Consider the following 27,023-nt stretch of genomic DNA (forward strand, 5'->3'; position numbering starts at 1 on the left):
TGATTCTTTTCCTCTAATATAAAAAATACCAGCTTCAGCAAAAAAGAGCGGGAATTTGAGTTGAGACATGAGCTGAGATTTGTTTCTGTACAAAGAGCGATCAAGACAAGGAGTTCACTTGCACAGGAATTTGTGAAAAGGAAGTCAGTTATCCCAAATCATAGGCTGAAACTGGAAGGTGGGAAAGATGAAGGACTGGGCAAGCAGGAAAGCAGAAGAGACTGGCTAGAGCTCCCTGTCCCTATAGTGGTAACAAAGATATATATTAGTAGCAAAGTTACAAGATCTGGAATTCAGATGTTTTCTTTCCTGAACCTGAACTACAAAGAGGAGGTATTTGTCTTCCATGACTCACCACATCTAATAGGTTTACAGCATGTCCTTTTTGAGGACTAGCAGGTAGGGCTGCAGCTGGCTTGGATTTTTCCTCTGCTGATACCTCTTCTGCTTTTGACGGTTTCAGCATTCCTCTCCAGTTGCCTGTTCCAGGCTCCTGAGATGTATCCCCCGCTCCAGGAGCCGCCTACACAAACAGCACAATGAAGAAACATTGGAGAGTTAGAACCTGGGCACTACAAAGCAGTGTCTGATCAAATCTACTATTACCGAGCTATAGGTAAGACTCACTAAAAATGAGGTTTTCATATGTATATTCACTTCATTCTATTCTTCAGTTCCCCACCTTTGTTCTCCCTTTGCTGCTTACAGCTGACACAGAGTACCAGTAAAATGAAAGCTTTGAAAACTCATATTCTTTCTAATAATGGTATGAAAATGCCTCAAATAGAGAAGCTCCCCCAGCATTTTAAGGGTCTACAAATCACTTCTGAAATACAAAATGGTCTTCCTAAATCATTTGGCTTTTACCACTTTTACCATACAACCTTGGAACAATATAACCTACACTATCAGGATTCATTCTAAAAGTATGTTTTAAAGATCGCCACAGCTCTTTGAAGACTTGTATTTAAATTCTTTGGTATTTTATTTAAATACAAACTGAAGTTTCTTACAGCAACAGCTGAAAAATACACACATTTGTGTTTCCAGGTACCATAGCTACAAACCTATTTGTGCTGCCAGAGCTCAATTTACAGAAGGCTTTTTTTTTTACCAAATCAAAACAAAACAAAAATCTCCATCCTCTGGAAGCGAACATCAGCCTTTCTGGGAAGTTCCAGACAAAGAATGACTCACTGATCTCCTGAGAAAAGGACATAACACCCAACTCAAACATTAGGAATCACTGGACAAAAGAAGTATTAGTAGATAGTATCTACCACATGTTAAATTAGTACTGAAAAGACAGTTTATTTTGATGTGGAACGGTTGTAATTTTTATTTTGTACCTTTCCATAAGCCTAGTATCTGTTCTATTTACTACTGTGCTTTAAAGTCTATTGCTGTTTGAAAAACATTCAAGGTCATTCAAGGCTCTGAACTACTACTACTACTACTTATGTCTTGTTTAATATATAGGAGGAAGAAAGCTACAAATTTTTCCATTGTGTTTACAATTAAAACACCACAGGCTGATCTCGAGTCTAAAAAAAAGAGTGAGAAACAAAGCACGGCAAACCAACAGTTGCACCAACAAACCAACAGTTGCATACTAGGAAGAAACCCAGCTAAACCGTGCACATCAGAAATTTTATTAAAATGGCACAACTGTTCAGAGGCACTGTAAAAAACACATTATAAGAATTCAAATCAACCTCTACTAGTAAGACAGAACCACTGATGAGGAAAGCTTCATTACATTATTTCTGATCGCAAGACAGCTATTCAAAATGGCAAAAATCCCTATGCCACTCTCATTATTACTGTGGAGCCTGCTCTATCTCCAAAGTAGTTTCAGAAACAAAGCCACATTCTTTCACAAGAAAAAGAGTGTTGAGTACGTACCTCCTAATAAAAGGACACGTTTTGTGGGAAGCACAAATTAAACCAAATTTGGCAGCTTCCTGCAACTTCTTAAGTCACAACAGTACCCTCACAGTAGCTCTTGATTTCTTTTCAATGTTTGCAGCATATCAGAACCTCTAAGACTCTGTTGAAAGTAATAGTTAAAATTCTACTACTGACTAGATTTTGACTAGCTACACTTTGTTCAGGACAGAAATAGCAGCTTTGCACTAGAAGCTGAATATGCATATGCAATGAAGCAGGAAGCCTGAGTCCTCTTGGTACTCCTAATACACAAACTTGTGACTACCCATCTTTTCTGACTCCAAGTGAAAGCCATTAGCAAAAAAGTCTTTACAGTAATGAGCTGTTATTTTAAGGTGAGAGACAGCACACCTAAAGTGTAAAAAAAAACCACTGCAGAACACATTTCACGAATATAAGTAAATCAGGGATTGAACAATTATGTGAAACAACAAAAAGGAGGTTCAGTTTGAACAAAGCCTATAAAGATTCCCTGCAGGAAGCAGGAAACTCACATTTTTAGCTTATCTTCTGTCCTCCTTCTTTAACTGTCAACACATTAAAAACATGCAGTTTAACAACCATGCTGAACACTTTCAGTTACAATACTGTTGCACCAAACAATCTATTGACTACAGTTTGAGGCAAATTATGCTGCATACTTGCACCACAATATATTGCAACCAGGAGTTCAAACAGAAAGCAGTGACTTTGCCACCTAATGGCACATCTTTACCTGCCACTGCACATATTAAAATCAGTAATGCCAAATAGTCTATACTCTGTAGGGCATACTGTGTCAGCGACAGAGCACTAACACTAACTGCTTTCCGTACTATCTGCGGTGCACCACAACAGAAATGTGCATGCCGTGCTTATAGGAAAAAATCAAGACAGACCTTGCCATCAGCCTCAGCAGTAGCAGCAGTAACAGTCTCCTGGGAAGCAGGTGTCAATGCACCTGGAGCTTTAGTAGACTAAGGAAGGTAAAAAATGCAGGGAGGGGGGGGAAAAAAAAAATTTCAACTGAAGACCACCAAATCTACCTAGCAAATTTCATACACTTTTACCTACTAGCATCTTTAAAAATCCAGAAAAGAAAGTATTTTGAATTTGCAAGGAAAACAGTAATATAAGCAGGGAAAAAAAAAATCAATAAAAAAGCATCTCCAAAATAGTTAAAAGACTTTTGGCTTATCTGCCCTTCAATTTCATTTTAGCTCCTACACTGATAAGATAAATATGAAGTCAATAAAAAGAAAGATCAAAAGAGCACTGAAAGCAATCTCTAGATAGCTACCTTAAATTCCCAGTTCATCCATCAGCTGGCTTCTAATGATTAAAGGCAGCAATATTAGATCCATTCTGGGACTGTTTCATTTTTTAAGCCAATAAACTTAATGAACTGATTTCTAATAAGCTGTAGTAACTCCTGTTACAACCTGTGAGGAGCTTAAACTATATTCTGTATATTTGGATTCTAAATGCTTCACATAATATTAAATACCTGTCTAAAATTCCAGCTGATTGTCAGACCATTCATTTCTACAGCCAGGCAATGTTTTCCATGACACTTGGTTCTTTCACCCATGTACTTACTTGTCATTGAACTAATCCCAAAGCCTGGTAAAACTAAGCAAGCTCCAGAGACAGAATACATGACTGGATTATGATTATCAACTGAAAATGTCACCTCCATCATCTTCTCCCAAAGAAAGCAAGACTGCAATAAATTGCAGAGTGACTTAAAAAAAACAAACCAGCCACCAAGTCACTATGTTGGCATACTGACTATTTTAAATCATTTGTTTACCTTTTGAAATCAGTGTGTCTCAGCCATAAATTTAAGCATATGAGTTCTGACTCCATCTTTAACAGCTGCACGCATTTTAAACCTTACCTCACATAACATTCAAATAAGTGTAATATTAATGTAAATTTATAGGCAGGTCTTCAGAAATCCCAGATTTAAAACCTGCCAAAAATTGCATCTTTGGAAGAAGAAAATAACATTCCACTTCTATCTTATGAAATTGAAAGAAAAAAGTCAATACCTGGAAGCTCCCAAGACTGTTACTAGAGCAGCAGATCAGAGTTTCCGATACTTAGATGGGATCAAAGAAGAATGCATTAAACTTTAAATGAGTAAATAAATAAAAAAAAATCAACATTTACTTACCTTGTCTCGTGGCACAGCAGAAGGCAATTCCCGGGCTAACCTGTTACGCCTTTGTTCCTTTAAAAACAATCCAGCAAGACCTCAATTATGTATTACTCTGTATCAACACATATGCAAGATTCATATTTTACAGATGAATTACATTTTAGAGACAAACACTAGTAATTTCATCTCATCCGATGTCATGTAGTCATACTATGATCCTATGAAAACCTCAATTATTTGGATAAAACTACTCTGATTACCTAGTCAAAAGTAAATTCTCAATATAAAAACTTTTGCAAAACTTTTTGCAACACACACCATAATCAAAACTAGATCAAAGCTACACAGTTTGGCTCAGCATAGATACCCTACAGCCCTCATTAAGCTTTAAATCTTCGAAGTAATCTAAAAGGATTTGATTCTGTGGCCAGCAGGGTCAACTATGATTAGCCCAAAAGGAAGAAGGAGGAGGCAGGATTCACTTCATAGCAAAACAGAATTTGAAGCAATCAGGACAAAGATAGATCTGATTTTTCTTGAAATTAAGAATTGATTGTCCACTGAATAAGGATAAGATGTTTTACGTGCTTTGTTTCTTCAAAAATTTCAATGTCCTGTTCAGGAAAATGTTGGGAAAGAACTAGTTCAAGTAATGCAGGATTAATACAATAATCTTGTATGTTCAACTTCACAAAGCCCTTATTTTTGTACTCACGTCAATTTGCACACACATTGTTTCTGAACTAGATTCAAGAGCAGTCTACCAAGGCAAATTCAATTGCATACCCACTCAGTACAAAATTTATGTATAGAAGAAAGTAAAAAGTTAGAACTAAAGAGCAGAAATGATAACATAAGCATTTAAAAAAAGAACACTACTATGAAAGAATGTGTTGGATAAGAAGGGGAACACAAGAATATTAGCGAACTTTTAGCCAGATGAAGTACTGCAACAAAATCAGACTGCAAGAAAGAATTGAGCAGATCGGTTGTAGAACAACTGCTGCTATAGGATGACGACAGCAACAAGTATTATCAATCAAAGGTGGGCTTGAAAAAAAGACAGACTACTGAAATTGTGAAAGGCTTATGGGAGGCTGATTGAGAAAATTGTCGTAGGGAAATTGAAGCATAATAACACAGATATTCAAGAACAATGCTGAAAGGAAGCAGAAATTAGAACCTGAATAGCAGAAACAATAATTGTATTATCCTTTCATGAATGAGAGGAACATTATAGCTATCGATACATTCTGTCAGAGACAAAATGCAGTTACTTCAACATTAAAGAGTATTTAACATAAATGTTTCTCTTCCAAAAAATTAATTTAATAGCCAATACTCGATTAGCTGCCCATCTTATTTTCCAGACAGAAATACAGGCAGAATTGTTTTCAGTGAAATATCAACCACTGTTCCTGAATGTAATATGCAGTATAAATCAACAAATCAACAGATGACAAGATGAGTATACACCATATTTGTAATATATCACATTTTTATACTTTAAAATGTAGAATCGTGCTTCAATGAAAGAAATTGAAGCATTTGTTCTGTTACAAATTATTTAGGCTCTCACTTAAAGGACTCAAAAGACTTTTTAAAAGAATGTATTTTCTTACCTCTATGTTGTTATTCATTAAACCACAGGCATCAGCAAAGTCTGGATGTTTGGTATTGATATAAGCTAACTCAATGGCCACTAGATTATGAACCTGCAATGCAATGTCATTCACAGTTCAAAAATTCAGTGAGTAAATCTAATGCTAGTGAAGGGCAATGACCTACAATGCTAGAAAGCATAGTCTAACTGTCCATAGCAAAAGACTGCTCTTAACTGCCCCAAAGACATTAAAAGTTCTGCTCCAGAAGGCAAGAACAGAATTCATTCATTGCAATACATTCAGACCTTCAGCCATTGAATGTTACATCAGTTTAACTTGTTAGCTTCATCAGGCTAACCCCTCTCCAGCAATAAATAAACAAAACTCAGCAATGTAATGAGTGTAAGCTATATAGTAATGAAGTGAGCTATGTAAGTCAACCTTCAGCCACAAGCCACATACAACACTTGAACCAGTGACAGATGGCTCACTGTGGGGGATAGCAAGCATACAGAACCATTTTTGCTTTTCACATCAAATATACACAGAGTCAGTAACTGAAACACATTGTTTCCTCCCCAATAAGCAGCCCAAAGCAGACTTTTATATTAAAGCATATTTACTTAAAAACTAGAAGCTGAATTTTTAGTTCTCACTAGCTAAAGAGCATTACAAGCAATATCAACATTTTGTGTTGATTTTATCTCCAAAACACACAGAATAAGGACTATAATTTAATTTTCATCATTGAATCCTGACCTCTACAGCTTCTGTTACAAGGGAGGGAAAAATACCTATATCAGAAAGACTAGTAGTTGTTAAATCCAAGTTTTAGTAAAATTCTTCTTGGGAAATTGAAACATAGGGGACAATAAGCTGAAGAGGGTTCCCCGCACCCCTTTGGTTTTTAATGTATCTATCTTCTAATACAGAAGAAGTTTCAAACTGTGTAGATATTAACTACCTAGCTATTTAACAAATATAAGTTAAGATTCATTTAATAATTTGGGTTCCTGACATTACAGAGCAAACAGAAGCATCAAGAAAGACTCCAGAAAATACAAACTTCTTCCAGCAAAATTATAGTAGATGGAAAATTACCATTTCATTTGTGACAGGAAGTCTTCTACGCAGAAGACAGGTTACTACTTCAACTATGGCATCGTGCAATTTAGGAAACCTCAATAATTCCTAAAAACAAAACAAAAAATTCTGGAATTCTCATCAGTAATTTTTTAGGGAAGTGCGGGGGGAAAAAGCCCCATCATTACAAACATAATTCTAAAACATGCATTTTTACCTGTGTACTGTAATTACTACAGTGCTGGATAATCCTTTGCATTTCTTCATGAACCAGCTCCACACAGCGCAAGCTAGGTTCTTCTAAACGTTTGATTTGCCTTTTTACCAGCAATTCAAATGAAACTTCAGGAACAAACAAGGCAGGACGGGGACCCTAGTTCAAAAGGAGAGAAAAAGCTGCTAAATTGTGTACTAAAACAATATGCATTTCTAAGAAGTAGTATCTGATGAAGCCCAGAATAAAATCAGGTCACAGTGCTAGCACTCAGAAGAACATTCAGAACAGATCTTACAAGTAAAGTATGTTATAAGAATATTTAAATATAAAAGCTGTAAAATATAAAGCTATTACCATTAAGACAAACTCTGTGTTAAATAATGATTAACCAGCACCCTTACAGAATCGTGAAGATTTCTACCTACTAATGTCACTCTAGGCTTACAACTGTGAACAGTTCTTTTCACATTTGTGGATCCAAATTTAAATGAAATTTATTATAAAGGCAAAGACATCATTCATTTCATCCTGTAAATAACAGCAATGAGATACAAGCATTCACCTTAAACTCATTCCATATAGGATAATGGCTGCAAATTTGGATAGTGTAATTTTTCCACTTAAAATACCAAAAAGCAGGATTCAGCCTCTTCATATTAACTTATTCATCTGACATCATTAATTCACAGGACTGAAGGAACGCAAATGTGTTGAAACTTTATCTTTGAATCCAATATATAGCAACAACATTTAGAAATACAGAACACCACTCACAGTAGCATTTCTAATGGCAGTCAGAATATCAATTGTGTTAAGGCCACCCAGCGGGTCAACAGATTCTAAAGTTCTTCCAAAGGTCTCATGAAAAATGTAACAGATTCTGGCTCCACCACATCTGAAAGAATAAAGTAAAAACTGACATAGCAAACAAGAAAAAAGCTTTCATTGCAAACATTTTTAAAGTTAATTGGATTGAAACATTTTTGAGTATGTTACATCCAGTGTAGTACTACTGCCAATGCAAGCCAGCCAAGAGCCACTGGGTCCATCTAACTGCTCAGTCAATACTCTAGAAAACCATTTAGTACTTACAGCTCTGAAGTCTCTATGTATTTTGCTGTTCCTTCAATAGTGTTACAATATTCTGTGGCAAATTTGGTAATAAGCTGCAATAAAGTGGCACTTTTGTCCTCAACAGGTTCCCCATAGCTATTTAGTAGAGACTGGTACTGAGCAGCTAAAACATTGATTCTGGTTTTCAGTTCTGGCAAGCAATCCCTGATATGATGCATCAGTAGTCTAAAAATAGAAGAGTCACTCATTAGAAGGGAGGGAAAGTTTCAGCTTTATCATCTCCATCAAAACAGAGAAGAGACAGAAAATAATCACCAAAGGAGAACATTTACTCAGGAAAATTACAGTAAATTCAGAGACTGAATTTGGAACCAAAAAGTTTTCCTTAATGTATCACTGCACAGCACCAAAAGAGAAAGGAAAGGTACATAGGTACAGTATGTTTACACATATTTCTAACACACCAATTTATATCTTAAAGTATCTTTAAAAGCCCACATTTATTTTATTTTACATAATACGTAATACCTGTTCAGTGTTCTAGCAAGATACTTGGTTCCATTTCGATTGGCTAGGGAAGGATACTTCTTTTGAAGAAAACCATATTCATCACGAATAGAATCAGCTACGCTCTTCTTATTGTTAATATCCAACTGACTCCTGAAGTTAAAAGGCAGAGTTACACAGTAGTTAACAGATGCAAAGTAAAAATAATTTACACTTCTCCTTTTCTGGATGGAACATCTAACAACTGGTTTTTGCTTTACACACGTAACTCTTCTTCCTTAGATAAAGGGTTTTATTTGTTGTTCCATGCAGCACAGTCAACAAATCAGTATGGGTAGCAGCTGTACACGATTCTATCAAAACTACATGAGATTTGACCTAGCTAATGCAAAAAATAAAGTGAACAGTACTATAGCCCTATGCAGTTAGCACTAATGTATACAAGATCCGTACTGAATTGGTGCTAATGCGAACAGCTGACCAGAAGCATCTCTCAAGCTAAAACACAACAGCAGAAAGAAGTAGTGACACTACAGTTCTTTTAGAAGAAGTGTCCCTACTCCTTTCTAAATTAGCAGTTGGTTGAGTGGAAGAAGAACAGACAGGCTCGAGAAGTAGAGCAACAAGCATCTCGCTTGCTTATTCAGAAGTTTATTTCAACATCAAGTCACCTTATTCTTAAAACCATATTCATGGTTAAAAAAGCCAAAACACATTACTTCATATGAACAAGAGTTTTAAAAATAGCATCAATGTGCCCAGACAGACCTGTTCACTACTCCAATGATGCCAAGTTTGACTGGAATCACTCTTCCCATGAGCACATCCATAGCATCAGTGCCAGCATCCATGAGATCCAGCTTTGTGATAACAGCAAGGGTTCTTCGACCTACCAAAAGGAAAACTCACTCACAGGGATGTTTTGTCTTGATCAGGGTAGCTAAAACTCAGCATTCAAAAAGTTCCTCAGATAGCTGCATGAAGTTTAATACTGCAAACCAGCAAAGACTAAGACTAATATCACATGTTCTTGCACATCTCAAGGCCCTCATTAACAGGAGTATAAGAAAGTATTTGGCAGGTACTGCTCCCCACACAGATCTGGTTAAAGAAAAAGGTTTAGGCACCATGCAGTTTGAAATTATAGTCATCACTGATTACAACAAACATTTTTGCATACTACATGAGGTTACTAAGCACTTGTGGAGAAGACTAAGTAAGGCAGGGAGAGGACTCGCAAGTGTGAGTGGACTGAACATGTATTTCTAGCATGTATGTAGGACCAGATGTAATGGCAATCTGTTTGGAACTGTATTTGAAATACCACTAACCACTGGAAAAGCTGCTAAAGAAGGCAACAGGCCCACTTCGAGCATACTGCATCAAATACATAGGTGAAAGCCCCAAGAGGTGGAGTAATTTGAAATCCATCCACTGAAGAAGCGTTAAGGGATTTAATTTTGCTAATGAAACATATTTTAATTGAATATATGACTGAATGTTTTCCGAATTAAAACTAAGCTTCATATTGCACACTGTGAAGGACTAAGTGACCTAAATTCATTAAATAGGTAAATACTGCACATCTAAACAGGTAGGCTAACATGCACAAGATTTGACTGGGACCTTAATATTTCCTGGGCTCTTGGGTCTGAGAAAAAAATATATTTTAAAGAAAAAGTTCTTGCCACAAAACATTTTTCGAGTCTAAAAAGAAACCAGTACCTCAGCAAAACCAGTAGGTTCTTGGGTCCTGAAACTTTCAGATGAAGGCAAGTCAGACAGTCTACCCAATTTAGTACTTCAAGTTCTTATTACATACTATTATTCCTACAGAACCTGCAACATGAGCTGCCATTCCAGACCTTTAAGGTTTAGAATTTTGGGAAGTGATCCCAAAGTCACAACTGATCATTTTTACAGGGGTAAATTAAAAGGAAAGGGTCTGCTGCCTTGAATCAGGACAATTGGACTGAGAAGATGGCCAGAAGAGGTTCTCCCTCGAGATTACGAGGCTGTGGAACCCATAAAGGCTTAGGCAGACAGGCCAAAGCAGACTCGGAGTCTGAAAACAATCAAGAAATGTTACATTTTATGGGAAGAAAAATTGAGGGTAAAGCATACCAACACTAAATTTTAGCCTAATTTCAGTATTCCTATTTTTCAAGTATATTCTTCCATATTCTTTCAAATCACACAGTGCCATTTATTAGTCAATAGTACCAATAGCACTTTCCATAAACAAGAAGCAGGCACCCAGTAGCTTCAGAACTGTTTCAAAGTCATTAGGTAAATATGAAATGACAATTCTCCTTTTAGATTAAATCAAATCAGTCAGTTCTGTCACATAAATGCAGGGCACCAAAATGGATACTGACAGTATATATTAATTTTGTTCTTACTAAAAGTCACTAAATTAACAGCTTGACAGTCAATTACTAGCTGCAGGATGGTATATTTTCTCTACTAAAAGAAACAACATTGGACAATAAAGCATGAAGTCATCCTAACAGACCACTGTAGACTACTAAAAATCTCAAAACCCTGAACATTCTGTAATGCCATTTTGCTGCTCTGGAAACAGAACTGGCTCCTATGACTGTAGGATGGTATATTTTCTCTACTAAAAGAAACAACATTGGACAATAAAGCATGAAGTCATCCTAACAGACCACTGTAGACTACTAAAAATCTCAAAACCCCAAACATTCTGTAATGCCATTTTGCTGCTCTGGAAACAGAACTGGCTCCTATGACTACTAAAATAGTTATTTGGCCTGTTTGTAAGGCAGAAATCTCTTAGATATTAATTCATCACAGCATTGTCTGAGTTGCAGAGACTGCAGCAGGAAGTCTTTAAGCAAATATAATAATTGTATTTTCTAGGAAATGCAGTGACATTTGTTTTTGTTACTACTTTTTGCACAAATGACTTCAGTTTATTTTAGGATTTAATTTAAAAAAAGAAGTTGAATTACAGGTTTCAGTTTTTCTTGCTGCTTACCATCTGGATCCACTTCCCGTGCAATTTTAAGTGCTTCTGAAGTGGCCATGTCTGTGTTAGCAGCTGTGACTGCCAGAATAATTGAATTTGGGTTACTGATGAATTGAAGGATTAGCTCTCTTATTTGAAGTTCAATGTCCTTAGGCTGATCACCAACAGGCACCTAGAGAAAAAACAACGTAGAACTGTTCAAAATAGTATATTTAGGCTTGTGTGAGACCACTCATTGAAAGTTCATAACCTATACCACAGTGTAAGATATTTTTCCAGCCCTTTCCTCCACCCTTCATAAACAAAAAGGAAAGAAAAAGAAGATCTTGAAAGGTATAAAAATCAAAAACATTCTTACAGAAATAAGAATCCATTCAAATTATTTGATACTGTTGTCAAGAAGACTTGGTATCCAAGAAGCACCTGCACAACTGGCTGAGTGAGGTGTGTATGTGTGCATAGGCAGGGAAAGAAGTCATCTTGTCATCTTCTAGTGTATCCTCACTTTATGCAACTTCTTATGCAAAATATGCATAGCAACTTCCACAGGAGCAATGCGGAAAACATTTTCAAACTTGTCAACTACCCATCTATCTGCAGGTACAACTTCGAAACTACGAGTGCTACCTCTTATATTAAAAAGAACATGCAGCCCGCACAATGCTTCCAGTCCCTCAGTTGTATATAGAAAGAGGAAGAACTTAAGCAAATCTACCTCTTACAATGCGAAGAGCACCAGAAACCCAAATCTTACACCAGAAGATGGTGACATCTCAAATTTATATAACCAACTACTTAACCTGAGGAAAGCCGTTTATCTATCAATACAGAATAATGCCAAAGAGTGAAGACACATCCTTCTTTCAAAATACACTGTTCACAGTGAGTCAGAAGAGAAGCATTCTTCATCTTACCTTTGTCATTCCAGGTAAATCAACAAGAGTCAGATTTACAACATTAGATGAAAAAATCTTAAGATGAATAGGTTCAGGACTGATCCCCTAGAAATATATTAATAATAAAAATTAATCACTGTACTGGATTATTTAACTGCACCCTTTAGAAAGCCAAAAGCTGTAGTTTCATACTAGAAAAACTTGCTTCCATCATACACCTTAGAACTATGTGGTGAGGAAAAAGAGCCAGCCACATCTGTCAACCAATTCCTTTGTCTTTGGAAGCAGCCCTGTTCCCCACCCCCTCCCCCCCAGTGTAATGCACAAAAAAGCTTGTATGTCAGAGATTATATAGATATGCAAGAATAGAATACTCGATTTTATAATTACACATAAAGCCATGTATGTGGAAGAATGGAAGCAAGTTTAACTCAAAGTTTCTTTTTTGCAGTATTATTATGGAAGCTTTGAAGTAAAGCAACAGCCACTCTCAGCATTTTCTTTTAGCTGAAGTAATTTATCTCACACACAGAGTGAAAAAATCTCAAGATAGCATGCAGCATTACTGTGTTCTTCATTAGAAAAGTTCAATGCTTTTCATTTCTAGCTGCCAAAACTGTTTAAGAAAGGTTTAAGCAGCAAGAGAATTTATAGCAAGGCAAAGACAGACAGTGCAACATTTACCTTATTATTTCCTGAAATCCTCTCTGTTTCATTTTCTATTTCCTGACGAATTTCATCAAAATCTGTATAGATCTGAAGTATGGAAGAAAAAAATTGTTTAAAAATCAAAGACAGCATCCACTTACCTAATTGCAAAATAATGGTCTCTTCTCCAAGAGACAGTGAAAAACTCTGTAACTAAGTATACAGAAGGTGAGAAAAAATAAGAATGACTATTAGTCCTTAAGCTAATGCTAACAGCAACCATCAGTGCTAAAAATTACAGAAATTGGAATCTTGGTATTTAATTTGTTGATTAATACTGTGAGATGGCAGTTATTAGCACTTACTACCCCATCGATGTTAGACAAGGTATAAAATAGCGTTCAACCTAAAGAGAATTCCAAACACTTAATTCCATTTCTAATCTAGTTGCAATCCTTTGAAGTTAATAAACATGTAGCCTGAACCTCTTCTCATCTCGAAGGGGATGAAGAACAAGGACAGAGTTTCATTTCAAAATTTTTCCACTCTTGTCAAAACTATTCTCCTTCCACCAATCCAAAATAAGTTTGTAGCACAGAGCTACCCTTGCACAAGCACAGAGCTACCCTTGCACAAGCACAGAGCTACCCTTGCACAAGCACAGAGCTACCCTTGCACAGGTTCCCTCTGCATTCCTCTCTAGATTTCCTTCAATTTCTAGCACTGCCTAGAAGGTGAGGAAATCAGTTTAAAGTAATAAACACTTAAATAATTCATCTGCCAACAAAAGGATACTTTTTTTAAGCAAAGAATTAAGCTTTGGCTCTCTTATTGAAGTCCTAGGTCATCTCAGTTTTTGCTTCTCCCCCCTGAGGCATGTTAGGCTGTTCCTTCCTTTTCAGAGCTTTCTAATAAATCTATGAAGTAGCCAATTCTTCCGTGGACTGAGACGACTTGTGATTATATACTTCCTGTGTATGTCCATTCTAATTTTGCCAACGCACAAAAAAGAAAAATCAACAAAATAACACAAAAAGGAATAAGATAAATAACTCAGCAGAATCAATGACCCATACAACAGAGAACCATTGATCAACTCTCTGTCTTGAGTTTAGAAGAATGTTTTTCAGAAGTTTTCTACTCATAAAAAGCAAAACAGAAAATCCTCAATACTCTGGCACACAGAATAGCAGGCAGAATAATCTCCTTTTTGCAAAAGTCAAGGGAAGAGAGATAGAATTATGTATATATATATGATAGCATATTTATGACACTGCTACTCCATCATCAGAGTAAACATACCTTATTTTTGGTGTGAAGAAATTTACCCCACTCTTCAGCATCTATCTCTGAAAACAAAAAATTGATATATGAGGAAGATGAAGCAGATGTTTCAACAACATTTTTCCAAGAGCCTGTTTGTCGAAAATTACAATGTGATTTTTGTTTTGGTTTTTTTTTCAAGCAGCAAGAGAAAAATTAGTCGGCTTTCTATGATTAGATGTTAAATAGCTCAGTATAAATACATTTATGATTCTGCTTGTTTAAACAATGCATCTCATTACTCTTTATAATTTGTCTCCCTTACACAAGGTCCACCGTCCTAATTATGACTGAGCCAATCAGCTATCCTACCATTTTTCAGAAATGGTCTAGTCCAGTAAATACCAGCTTGCAACAGAAAACCAAAGATTTATTGGCAATAACTTTAAAAACCTGAAAAAAATACCAGCTTTTAGCATCTTTTCTTTTACCATGCACATGAGATCAAATTACAGCTGAAAGAAAAAGTTAGAAAAACCTGTAGAACCAAAACCAAGCAAAGAGAAAATACGTAGGAATTCTGCATAACAACGAAGTCTTAGGAGAGCATGTCTCTTCCCAATTCTGTCAAGGACCAAACATCTTTACTCTTGTCAGTCACCACTGATGTCTGGAATTAACTTGGGGGCTACTCAAGAGCAGTCCCAGAAACAGCACAGGAGGTTTTGTCAGTTCTTGCTTTGTAGCGCAGGCAGCAGTTTGAGTCACACTGCCAGAAACTCACACTTCCAAAACTAGGTTTCCACATATTAGTGGTAAGTTCCATTTCAGATTTTTAGTTTGTGGTCATTTCCCCTCTGCTCCCCAATACAGCTCTAGAACAGTCTACAAGAAACCTGGCCATGTGGCAAACACACTGCTTACCTACAATCAAGTCATCTTTCAAAATGTTTTTTCCACTCAAGTTAAAATTCAAGATACTGATCAATAGAGATTTTTTAAAAGGATTTGGGAAGTAAAAGTGCAGGAAATTCTATGAAGCAGCAACAGCACAGAAGAAAAGCAAATTCATCTCATTCTAATGCAACAAGGTCAGAAAACTAAAAATCAACCAGATCACAAGACTCAGCAAAATAATCAATAAACACAGTAGCCAAAGTGTAAAAGTAAAAGTATAATCAACAATAAAGTGGCATGAAATGTATGTGGTTTAGTGTATATAAGCATGCACTTTATGCGTAGGGAGAAAAAGCAAGTGGATAAAGGCAACCTTTAGAAAGGTGTCTTGGATTTTTCCATGTAGCAGGGTCTGCAGTTAAAGAGAAACAGCATTGAATGATGTTTAAAATTTTAAATCATATTTAATATAGCATTTTATTAACTTTCAGTACCAAATTGTGTTACAAAGATCACAAATGCATGCAGACAGATGTGCATGCTATTCTACTATTGATGAGAATGTGTAACATACTAACAATACGCACAGAAATAAGATCTTAACTAAACACTGATAAATGATGCATATTAATCAGATATTCTATATGACAAAGTTTACTTGATGATGACTTTATTATTGCTGTTCATCTAATTCCAACAGCTCACAATATTTTTATCTGAGCACAGAAAACAGCGCCATTAGGTTCTGCAAAGCTGAACTTCTTTGGCAAAATAGGTTTCTCATCATTTACTCATAGCGAGAATGTCCCTGGAAGTAATACTACTGTACAGGGAAGAAATCTGAGGGTTTGCATCAATCTTTCTAATGCTCAGTTAAAAAAACAATTACAGCAGTTCTGAGGCAGATTTAAGAAGAGAATATCAGCTATCACCCTTCTCAACTTTTAATTTTCTCAAAATATTTATGGAAACACCATTACAAAAAAATTTTTATTGAAGGGTTGATGAGTTTACAACTCTGTATTTTTATGGGATGCCAGTACAGCACCATGGAAGTGCAAGGATCAAAACAAACTGGTGAAGACATTTTTGGCACAAAATGCAAGTAGCACGCCAACAATCAATGTATCAGTTTGGGGAGCCCAGTACACCTGGGGAGTTATTTTAATGTCTTGCTCAGGTGCATAAGTCAAAGGTTTATCATCAATGGAAATATGCTGATTTAGATGGACTGGATCCATTACGGAAAAAAAAAATTAAAAACCAACTATTTTTATCCTTACTATTCTGCAGGCACATGAGCTATGAAGAAAACATGGTTAACAGGCAGTTTTTGTTTGTCTTGGTTGGTAAATAGGTAAAATTACATACCAGCCTCTAAAATAAGTGCAAAATGAAAGGGCTTATTAATTCCAGGTTATTAAACAGGTTTAGTTTATTTACAGTTCAGAGGAAATAAAGGAAAATGCACATACAGGAAGAAACTACAGTATCTTCAAAATTGTATTGCTCATCCTCTCTTAAAAATTGAATCTAAGAAAGTAAAGACAGGCATAAAGCCAGGAAGAAAAGATACAGCAAGATACTGCCACCATTACATTTGAAAGATATGGAGAAAGCACTCTCCTGTTATGTCCCTCCTAGGGAGATTATGTCCTCCTAGGACACACTGTTTTAGTTTTAAATTACTGGTTTTGTGGTGGCATAGAAATTTGCAGCTAGGTACTAGGCTTAGTTCTATGTATAAAGAAATGTTTTGGTTTAGTATAATCTATTAACTTTTCAAAATAAATATAAAAAAAGATACATTCTAGTTAGAGACATTGCATTTTAACTTGTTAACATCTACGGATCAAAGGAGACCAAAAATTTTTTAAGTTTTAACAAGCTGCAAGTTTTCTTTGCTATATATAACACAAGAAAAGACTGAAGCTATGATAAATGGCTTAGTCTTAACCTCACCCTTGGTGCGCATAAAAAAAAGAAGAAAAAGTTAAGGAATAAATACAGTCTCCTGAGGTGTACAGAAAATCTCATCCGGTCCAAGTATAAGCTTTTAGAAGTTTCATTTTATGCAGCCGGGAAACTCTCGCCCCACTCTTCTGAGGAAGTCTGTACTGACACCTCTTTAATATTTGAGAAAAGTTTCCCAATAGCTCTAATTTAATGCAAAGGAGTTTTTAGGAAAGGAGGAAGGATTTGCATTACTCAAAATGCAAGGATGCTTAAGGCAAGGAGAAAATGTTTTCATTAGCCTACATTCAACAACCCAATGTTCTGGTTTAAATGTAGAACATTTTTTTTAATCACTAGTTTCACTGGTAACTCTGTCTTCCCCCGGTTACATTACTTTCTGGAAGCTTTCCAGGCAAAACTTTCAGGAGAATTATCACCTGATTACATTCAAGATTCAATGATAGATAACAGTGTGCAGAAATGACATTTTGGTCATCATAAAATTAAGTATTACAGATAAGAAATTATTAAACCAGCAGCTATTAAGAACAAACAGATCCTGCCTTTCAAAAAAACATCTCCTGAATAAAGCAACAGTCTGTTTGCTTCTCTGGCTTTTCATATCTTAAAGTGAGACCTGAAAACTTTAATTAATATACTAAAAAACTAGACATGATTACGGTATTTTTCTCAGGACTGTGCTCCACCAAATTGTTACTTGCTATCTCTTATACTGCACTGCTCCTTTAAGAAGCTCAAATACAGTACAATGCTAACTTACTTCAGTTATTCATGTATCTTTTCTCCCTTTCTAAAGCAGTAGAAGTGTTCTTCATACACAATGGGAACACAAAGAAACTGTTCAGAGGCATAAAAGGCTACCACCCTAGAGGATGTCTTGCAGCATGGCAACAAGAATTTCCCAAATACTAAAAAGGATAAAAATCAGCAAAGCATGAAGAATCTCACCTGTTCTCCTAGCTTTCTAGTTCCCATACCTTCACAGCTCTTGGACCCAGCAGGCTACCATCTGAACTCTCTTTTCCACCCCCTCCCATCACCTCATCCTTTCCTAGCTCTTTCTCTAAATAAAAAAAAAAAAAATCCAAGTCATGAAAAAAAAAGTGTGACTCTTCCAATCCCTCCTCTGTGTTGTACCATTTTTTATGGGCAAGCTCTTCTGAGTGAAAGTTCTTTTTCTTTTGTGCTTCTACAAAGCTAAGTACAACGAAACATTCCACACTGTTTGGGAGCTAGGGCTAAGAGATTCCTATTTGAAGCAAAATGCTGACAAAACAATGTTGATTTAGCAGGCAACAGATCTGTATTAATTATTCCTGAACAGACAGAATTGATATAGAACACAGAATTTGAACAATGTTCATCTTCCTACCTTGGACAAAAAAAAGAACCTATAAACATTTACTAATTGACCATTCATATGTTCCTTCCTCTTTTCCATTTCCTAACAAATGGATAATCTACCAGAATAGGTCTTAGCTACAAGACCAATTTAATAATTCACTGGGCCAGGCCCAGTTCTCTCATAAACACTGCTTCTCCTGCAATTTTATAAGAGAACACCACAGTGTGGTATCACAACATCAAACACACCATATGTGCTGAATCACTAGAGGCTAACAATAAACAGCGAAAGCATAATGAGAACATTTCCTTCACACCAAACCACACACATCTCTGTAGAACATATGTATCAGTCTGAAATATCATGTTATGAAAACACAGCGCTTCTACATATTTTTAATGGAAAATTCATCTCTCTGCTATTTTCTGACTATCTTAATCTATTGCAGTGACCACCATACAAGGGTATCACATAGCTCATCAGTGACTTAGAGGAAGAGCAGAGGTGATCTTTAATGTTGCATGTTAGAAAATCAGAAGTTAGTTCAAATGACTGGCTGCAACTCTCTCAACAATCTTTCCCAATGTGCTCCCAAGAATCAAATAAAAAATAAAAAAATCCAAAAAACAAGCCCCAAAACCCCCTCAAACCAACCAAACAAAAACTCTAAACTGATATGAACTGATATTCTTTGGCAGCTCACATGCATCAGAAGATGTTAAAATTAAGCTACTGGAGAGACACAATTTTTTCCTTCATAGTCATAAAGACAAGGCAATTGTCCATGCATAAATAAATACCACAGCAATCCAAAGTGCTTTGTCTTAAAAACAGGGGAGCTTTCTGGATGCAAACACTCAGAGGTAAAACTTAAGCTTGTAAGAACCACAGACTAGTACTATTTTTAAATGGACGTATTTATATGTAATACTAGTACATATCTAGAGCAAGCATTAGGATGGATAAAGGTGACAAATCACAAAACAAAGAGGCAGTTGCATAAAAGGATGTGTGCACACAGAGAGTTCATTACCAGCACATTCTGAAAGCAGCATGCTGAGACTGATACTCTCTTGTCCAATACTCAATTTGTAAAGAGGAAACCCCTCATCTGGAGAAAATACTTTTCTGCAAGACTATGGATAGACTGCCCTCTCGGAAATCCCAAACGCATATTCAACCCTACCTCAACATCCACCTCATAACAAACAGAAATATGACCTGTAATAGTATAGTGACTTATCATCATGTCAGACAGCATAGCCAGTATAAGAGGTTGCCATCTTTTTTTCTTTCTAAGCTACTTGATCCCATATTCTCAGATGTAACACCACAATCTCTACATATGCTAAACCAGGTCAGTGACAAAACCATTTAGACCGTGATTTGCCTGAATTTTGGAGGAAGAAGAGAGGCATTTCAACCGCAACTGGTAAGTCACAAAGGTTTGTCTGTTCTTACTAAACAAGCCCACGTCTCTCTCAAAGGAACATCAAGAACAGATTATAATATGTGCATCTTGCATATTGATTTTTTTCCCCAAAGATCTAAATGGGCCTTATAAATATTAATTTAGTCCAACATCCTTATGCAATAATATCATTATCCCATTTCAAATTTAAAATCTGAATCCCCAGATTAAATGCAACCTACAACAAAAAGGCCCTGCCTTGACTCAGAATACTCTAATTACAAAACTATCTTTAATACCTGTAAAGTTGCAGAGCAGAACAAAATCATATTTTATCCTACAACTCAGAATCAAAGCATTCTGAAAAGTACTAGAAACTATACACTGCCCAATGCAAGTAACATAAAACCATATTTAATGAGAACAAATGTGCCATTTCTAAAAGGTTGCTCAGCGACTCTCCGAATTCTCCACCCTTGCAGGTTTTCAAGACCGAAGTGGATAAAGCCCTGAGCAATCTGTTCTTGAGTTCAGAGCTGGCCCTTTTTTGAGGAGGAGGTTGGACTAGAGACCTCCTGAAATAATTTCCAACCTGAATTGTCCTACAATCTCACAATCCAGCACACTCTGGATTGCACACTGAAAGTTCTTAATTTTTATGAACCTGAATTGTGTTCTCTGCTTGCAGCAATAATGAAAATTGGAGCTTAAACCTTTCAAACTGCGCAATATTAGGAATTGTTCTTCAGAAACCAAAGGCTATAAATATTACATGAAAACAAATACTGTAAAGAACTTCTGATACCTTGATTTACTATTGCTAAAAATAAATTCAAAATAATTTGAACACAATGAGAATTAATAATCATAGCCCCAAGTTTATCACTCCATCAAAAGCCTGTGTACTTTTTACTGTCTACATCAAAAAGCTAAGATTTATCTTATGATCAGAAGGTGGATATGCCCCTGCTGCTCTTTCATAAGATCAAGAGCAGTAGTTAGTATAAAATGAGTGTTTAAACTCCGAAGGGACAACTGAGATTACTTTCTTAATCTACTGAAGGATAACATAGAAACACTACAGAAGACACAAGCTTCAAACTAGACAGCTTAAGAACATTGAAAGTGTTGTTCTTGATGCACTTGGAATCTCTCATTGCAGCCCAGTAAGGCAGCATCTGTAAGCTACAGAATGTGCCCATTAAATTCTGTTTGCATCTACTACAAGCTTGTTCTCATTTTTCCTTCTTCCATTCTATTCAGAACTTACCTATTTCCTAACCTTCTTCTAAAAAGCCACATACTCATCTTCTCAAGGAAAAAAACTTATTTATAGAGCAAAAGAAGAGAAGAAGAAATGCACACACAAAAAACCCCCATGTTCTCTAAACTCTAGACAATCATTATCATAACTGAAATGCTTTCTTTGGCCTGCTTTTCTCAAAAGCATTTCCTAAAAGCAAACAGGAAAGCTTAAAACATTAAAGATATTTTGAATATCCAAAAGATTTTGACTTCATGACATTTGCTAAATGGACAGAACAGATGTGACAACAGCTGGGTTTTCTTCCAAGTAAATTTTAAAAAGCACACTCGAGTTTTAAGATTACAACAACTGATTTTTCAGTCAAATGAACAAGATAGATTAAAAGCCTCTTTCCTACTAGGCAAAACAGACTCTTGGATCACACTTACCATTTTCATCTCCAGCTGTTTTCCGACCATCCTCTGGGGAAACATGCACCAGCTGCAGAATAAGGGGTCTCCGGGTGACAACTCCAGTACCTCGTGGGAGCAGATCCCTCCCCACAAGACTTTCCAACACAGAACTCTTTCCACTGCTCTGAAAATTGGAATACAGCTACATGATTTTCTTAAACATCAAAATGCTGTAATATTTTAGTTTTAGATTGCTTTCATCACTCCTGCAAACAGTGCTCTATTCTGTCCTCTGCTATACAGTGCCCGGGGGGGTGTCTGATAGACTCACTGCATTCTGGACCACAAGTCTTATGACGAGCGGCTGAGGGAACTGGGGTGGTTCAGTCTGGAGAAGAGGAGGCTGAGGGGAGACCTTATTGCTCTCTACAATTACCTGAAAGGAGGTTGCAGAGAGGTGGGTGTTGGCCTCTTCTCCCAAGTGACTAGCGACAGGACAAGAGGAAATGGCCTCAAGTTGCACCAGGGGAGGTTCAGGCTGGATATTAGGATAAATTTCTTTACTGAGAGAGCGGTGAGACACTGGAATAAGCTGCCCAGGGAAGTGGTGGAGTCACCCTCCCTGGAGGCACTCAAGGAACGTGTGGACAAGGCACTGTGGGACATGGTTTAATGGGCATGGTGGTGTTAGTTGATGGTTGGACTTGATGATCTTACAGGTCTTTTCCAACCTTAGTGATACTGTGATTCTGTGATCTAACACAGTGGTATAACACTGCATAGGCACTAAAGGACACAAGTCTGCTATAAACCAGTAACTCTCTAAACCTGCTTGGGATACTTAAAAGCCATGTAGATAGATGTATTTCCTATCTCTTAGGGCTAAATTAAACATTTAATAGGTTTCAGAAAAATTAATATCCTATTTAACATTTTCTACCCCAAATATTAATCTCTCCAGAAACATTTTTAGAAAAGAAGAAATTGTTTTTCTTTATAATGCTAAGAAGGAAATTCTGTGTCGTCCACCATGTCATTTTCTAACATCCTGCAGTAACACTTCACTCTGTAGACTACGGAATTTAACCTTCTGTTAGTATTAACATGGGCTGGCTATGTTAATACTAACAGGATCATTATACAAAAAAAGATATTAACTATGTACACTTGAGTACATTAAGCCATTACAATCTTATATTCCTTTCAGTTTAGGTGGGGTTTTTTTTGTATAATGTATCATATCAGCTTCAAGTCCAGACATTGTTTTGTACTCTAAATATATAAACTAACATTGTTTTATAATGTCTCTCCTACTCTCTATGTGTGTGTGTATATATAAGCATTTACAACTTAATTGACTGCAAACTTCTGTCTACGTAATAACAAACTGTAAGAAGTTGTAAAATACTTAAAGGCTGTGATATTACTGAAAGTCTACATTTAAAAATGTTCTCCTATAGCACTTTTGTATAAAATGCAGAATTGGGCTACACGGTCCAACAAGCAGCTGTGAACACATGGGTTTTAAGAGTGACTCAAGACTACTACCACATTGAAACTAACAATAAACAATAGACTCAGATATGTCAACATAATACTTTGAAAGTCTGACTGATAAGATTTTGTGTCTTTTTAATAGAACTGTATTAAACTCTTCCAGTTTTCTGCAGCTGGAAAGTCAAGATGGGCATGCCATGAGAAAACCTGCTCTGACAATCATTGCCATCAGCTATGAAATGTTTCCATATTAATGCTACTACCGAACATTTCTCTTGAAAAAAACCCAACCAAACAAAAAAAAAAAACACAACACATGCTTCTGACAGCCAGAATATGCATTACTGTTATACAACCTCAATTCAGCTTACCAGTTCTGAAAGAACAGATTCAAGACTTCAAGTATATCATAAAATGAGTACATAACCTAGCACAACATGAAATAAAAGCAATGTTGAGTATCTTTTAAATATTATGCATTTAGTGACATCTTAGGTGACTTTTCTAAAAATTAAAAATAGATCAGCAGAGATCAAGCACCACAGCACTATTAGACACCACATTTCTACTAGTGCAGTAAGACAAGACAGGAACGTATTACATGAGAGCATTAGAACCTATTAAAATGGGACTTGTACGCAGAATCACAAAATAAATATTAAAATAAAAGGCCAAACCCCTAGAAAGTTTGAACAATGACAACAAATGAAAGCCTTCTTTTATTCTAACACTTTGCTGTATAACTATGCTTTATGGCACAGAAAAATGCTGTGTTATCAACAATGTCATTTGTCTCAATAGGTGAATAACAAACCAAGGCAGATTGTGTATATTTTTCAAAGTAAATCTAAGTCAAATTTGACAGACAGGTCAACTGTCTAGGAAGAGTAGGGAGAAGGACAGGGTCACAGGAAACAAAGATAGCCTTATTAAGATTATTTGCTTCAAAAGACTACCCTAGAAAGTAAGTAATAATTTTATTCTTCAACTGACCTTCTTCAATCAACTTTGGGCATCTTCCATGCAAGGAGCTTATGGCAGGACATTGGGCACTGAAATCTTACCAAAGAAAAACTGAAGAACAATCTGGCCAAAGCATGAACTAGCTCTGGAAGCCTCCCTGAGAGATTTCTGTTGTAGCACACTTCTGAAGAATTACTGATATTACAGAATGTGAAAAACCATAAACTTCAGAGTGACAAACAACAAACCACTTCTTAACAAACTTCATAATTTAAAACAAGTGAAATGCCTGCTCAGAAAGATGAGACATTATAAAGGTTCATCAGCTGCATTGGGAAAAAACAAAACAACAAAACCACCAGGGTTTTGTTTATTAAAAATATTTTGAACATCTCTTGAGCAAGATTTCTTACACATGGGTAGAATGATCACTCAGTCTCAAAGGGCTGGAGGTGAGACTTAGATGAAGTGGCTTCTCCTGAACATACAATCCAAGTAGAGAAGGAATAGTAATAAATAGCTGAAGTCCTTACCAAGAACCTCATCAAGACAGCAAACCAAAATCCATGGCACAAGTTGCTGCACACTACTGCTTATTGTTTGGTCTTTCCGAAAGAGTGGTATTGCAGGAAGCTGAGATGGGCACACACCAAACTATGTATGGAACTAAAACACTATGTCTTACACCACTCCCACAGTTATCTTTGGATGTAGAAGGAACAATCTGAATCCTTTGCAAATGTGAAGTCATACATTAGATGAGACACTACAGTACTCCACACATCAGGAAATTTGTTTCAAATCGCATTACGTTCCCTTATTGAAGCAATCTGTTCTTGGAACTTAATACAGTATCTAATGACGTACTCCTTACTCTGGGCCCCATACACGTCCATTTCCAAGAACTGTCTGGGAACATGGTAAGGAAAGCAGTAAACACAAAGCTGATCTTTTTCTGCCAGTGGGGGGAAGGGAGGGATATGGGGTCTGTTCAGAATACAAATTCAGTTCAGCCAGTTCTTCATACAACAGATGTAGACGGAGACTAATGCTGATGACCAAAGGTTCCACGGGATTTTTAGGAATAAATCTGCAGCAGCATCATGCTTGTTTTGCCATCTCATTGGAATGCTCATCACAATTTTAAGCACAGATTGAAATGTACGAATTCATTTAATGACAAGTCCAGAAAAGCATTAACAAATTCTAACCTTTTGTGGGAGATCAGTCAGGTTTTCATCTGGACCCACATCTGATCCTACTTTGAAAGATTTATAAGCTGTGGTATCTAGAGGAACTTTATATAGATTGCTCAGAACAAAAAAGGCAAATACAGGAACACCTTGCTGTCTGTTGCATCTTTAACCATTGTGTCAAACTTCCATTGCCGAGTGTTTAACACTCTGCTCTGTTAGCCATCATCAGTCTCAGATAAGGACCTGAGTTTGATGGATGGTAAAACCATTTTTCCTAGAAGTACTAAGATAAGAAGAGATGATGCACCAAGGGACTTAAATATTTTACTTCAATACACACTGGCAGTATATATGATGTAAATCTTATCAGCTTTCTCTTAACAGTTATGTTTTCATCATTGTCAACATCATCTTGATGTTAATCTAAAACAATCAAGGACGAAGGGCAGAATAACAGGGAAATGATTGTGCACTTACTCTCACAAGTTAAAAAGCTGAAATCTGAAATACAAAAAGCCAGCATCTCTACTGTTTAACAGTCCTAATGATCTTGCTTCAGCCTCCCGATCCTTCATTGCTTCTTAACTTGTCCCTGCATATTTCAACTGTGTGCACTTCAGTATCAAAAGGCATTTGCTCCCATCCATTACAATAATGCTTATGAGAAAATTCGGGTTGCAACCTGCGTTATTACTTAACCATATTTTTCAGGAATTCAGAAGCAGCAGATAGCAGTGCATGATGTTATAACTGTCCAGCTTCATTAACAGCAAGAGATGGTACTTGTCAATAACCCTAAAGGGTTATTGACAAGCCAAATGGAAGAGACTCTGTATTGAAAATTTTGAAGTAACACTATGAAGTTTTAAGCAGGCCTGATGAATTATTGTAAGACATTCTTTGAAACAAAATTGTACTTCTAGAAAGATGAAGAAGAGCTAACAGGCTGATCCCAACTTGAGAAAGCAGTGAAACCAGCATAATGTACTGCTGGCTGTTGCAAAATACATTTTCTCTGTGAAAGATCTTGTCCAGACTACAAGAGACTGTTGTTCCTGCAGGCCATTCCCCATTCGCTTGAATAGACAGCTTTCCTGAATCAGTTAGGAAGAAACTGGAAGCCACAGGAACTCCCTCCGCAAAAGACAGCTTAGGTACAAGTAGTAAGGAAAGCCAGAATTTGCACAGCTCAGTCCAAATTCTCCAGGAATCCTGTATTTACACTGTATCTAAATGTAGATACATGCCAAACAATAGCAAATAGATAAAAGATTTGCAGATGTATTCTTTCTCAATACGTCAATTCCTGAAGTCCTCCAATAATTCACTTAAGAAAAAAATACCTCATGTAATTAGAAACAACGAGTACATAACTTCCCTAAGTTAGATCATGGAACTGTGGTATTTGAAGATCCACATTTCAAAGCCATACAGACTGACCTTACATAGTATTGCTTATACTACTATATTACAAAGCCAATTTACATCTTCAAATTAAAAAAGTTCTAAACAGAGATTTATTTTTTTTTTTTTTAAAAAAGAGAAAGCCAGTCAACCTTCTGGCTACTATATGAACAAATCTTTTCCAGGAACTACACAGCCATTTTCTCTCCAGATTCTGAAACACATTTGCCAGGGCTTTCTGCTTTAATACTCTTCCCCTTCATTTTCCTGAAAACACACTTCCTTTGCACTGTC

General features: G+C 36.4%; 1 protein-coding gene across 6 annotated transcripts in view; it reads right to left on the reverse strand.

Annotated features, from left to right (window-relative positions):
- DNM1L (dynamin 1 like) overlaps window positions 1-27,023 on the reverse strand; it is a 40,084-nt gene that overhangs the window by 8,012 nt on the left and 5,049 nt on the right. The window contains exons 2-17 of one of the 6 annotated variants that reach the window (XM_059817201.1): window positions 21,706-21,853; window positions 15,651-15,689; window positions 14,420-14,466; window positions 13,154-13,225; window positions 12,488-12,574; window positions 11,583-11,745; window positions 9,347-9,467; window positions 8,600-8,731; window positions 8,090-8,296; window positions 7,772-7,892; window positions 6,998-7,153; window positions 6,799-6,888; window positions 5,716-5,808; window positions 4,109-4,165; window positions 2,829-2,906; window positions 356-523 (exon numbers count right to left, since the gene is read on the reverse strand). In XM_059817201.1, the coding sequence (XP_059673184.1) occupies window positions 356-523; window positions 2,829-2,906; window positions 4,109-4,165; window positions 5,716-5,808; window positions 6,799-6,888; window positions 6,998-7,153; window positions 7,772-7,892; window positions 8,090-8,296; window positions 8,600-8,731; window positions 9,347-9,467; window positions 11,583-11,745; window positions 12,488-12,574; window positions 13,154-13,225; window positions 14,420-14,466; window positions 15,651-15,689; window positions 21,706-21,853 (1,779 nt within the window). Of the gene's footprint in view, window positions 1-355; window positions 524-2,747; window positions 2,753-2,828; window positions 2,907-4,104; window positions 4,166-5,715; window positions 5,809-6,798; window positions 6,889-6,997; window positions 7,154-7,771; window positions 7,893-8,089; window positions 8,297-8,599; window positions 8,732-9,346; window positions 9,468-11,582; window positions 11,746-12,487; window positions 12,575-13,153; window positions 13,226-14,419; window positions 14,467-15,650; window positions 15,690-21,705; window positions 21,854-27,023 lie in introns of all 6 variants that reach the window. The other 5 variants (XM_059817204.1, XM_059817202.1, XM_059817206.1 and 2 more) reach the window with 5 other exon arrangements.

Source organism: Gavia stellata, chromosome 4, assembly GCF_030936135.1.
Source record: "Gavia stellata isolate bGavSte3 chromosome 4, bGavSte3.hap2, whole genome shotgun sequence".
Classification (NCBI taxonomy): Eukaryota; Metazoa; Chordata; class Aves; order Gaviiformes; family Gaviidae; genus Gavia; species Gavia stellata.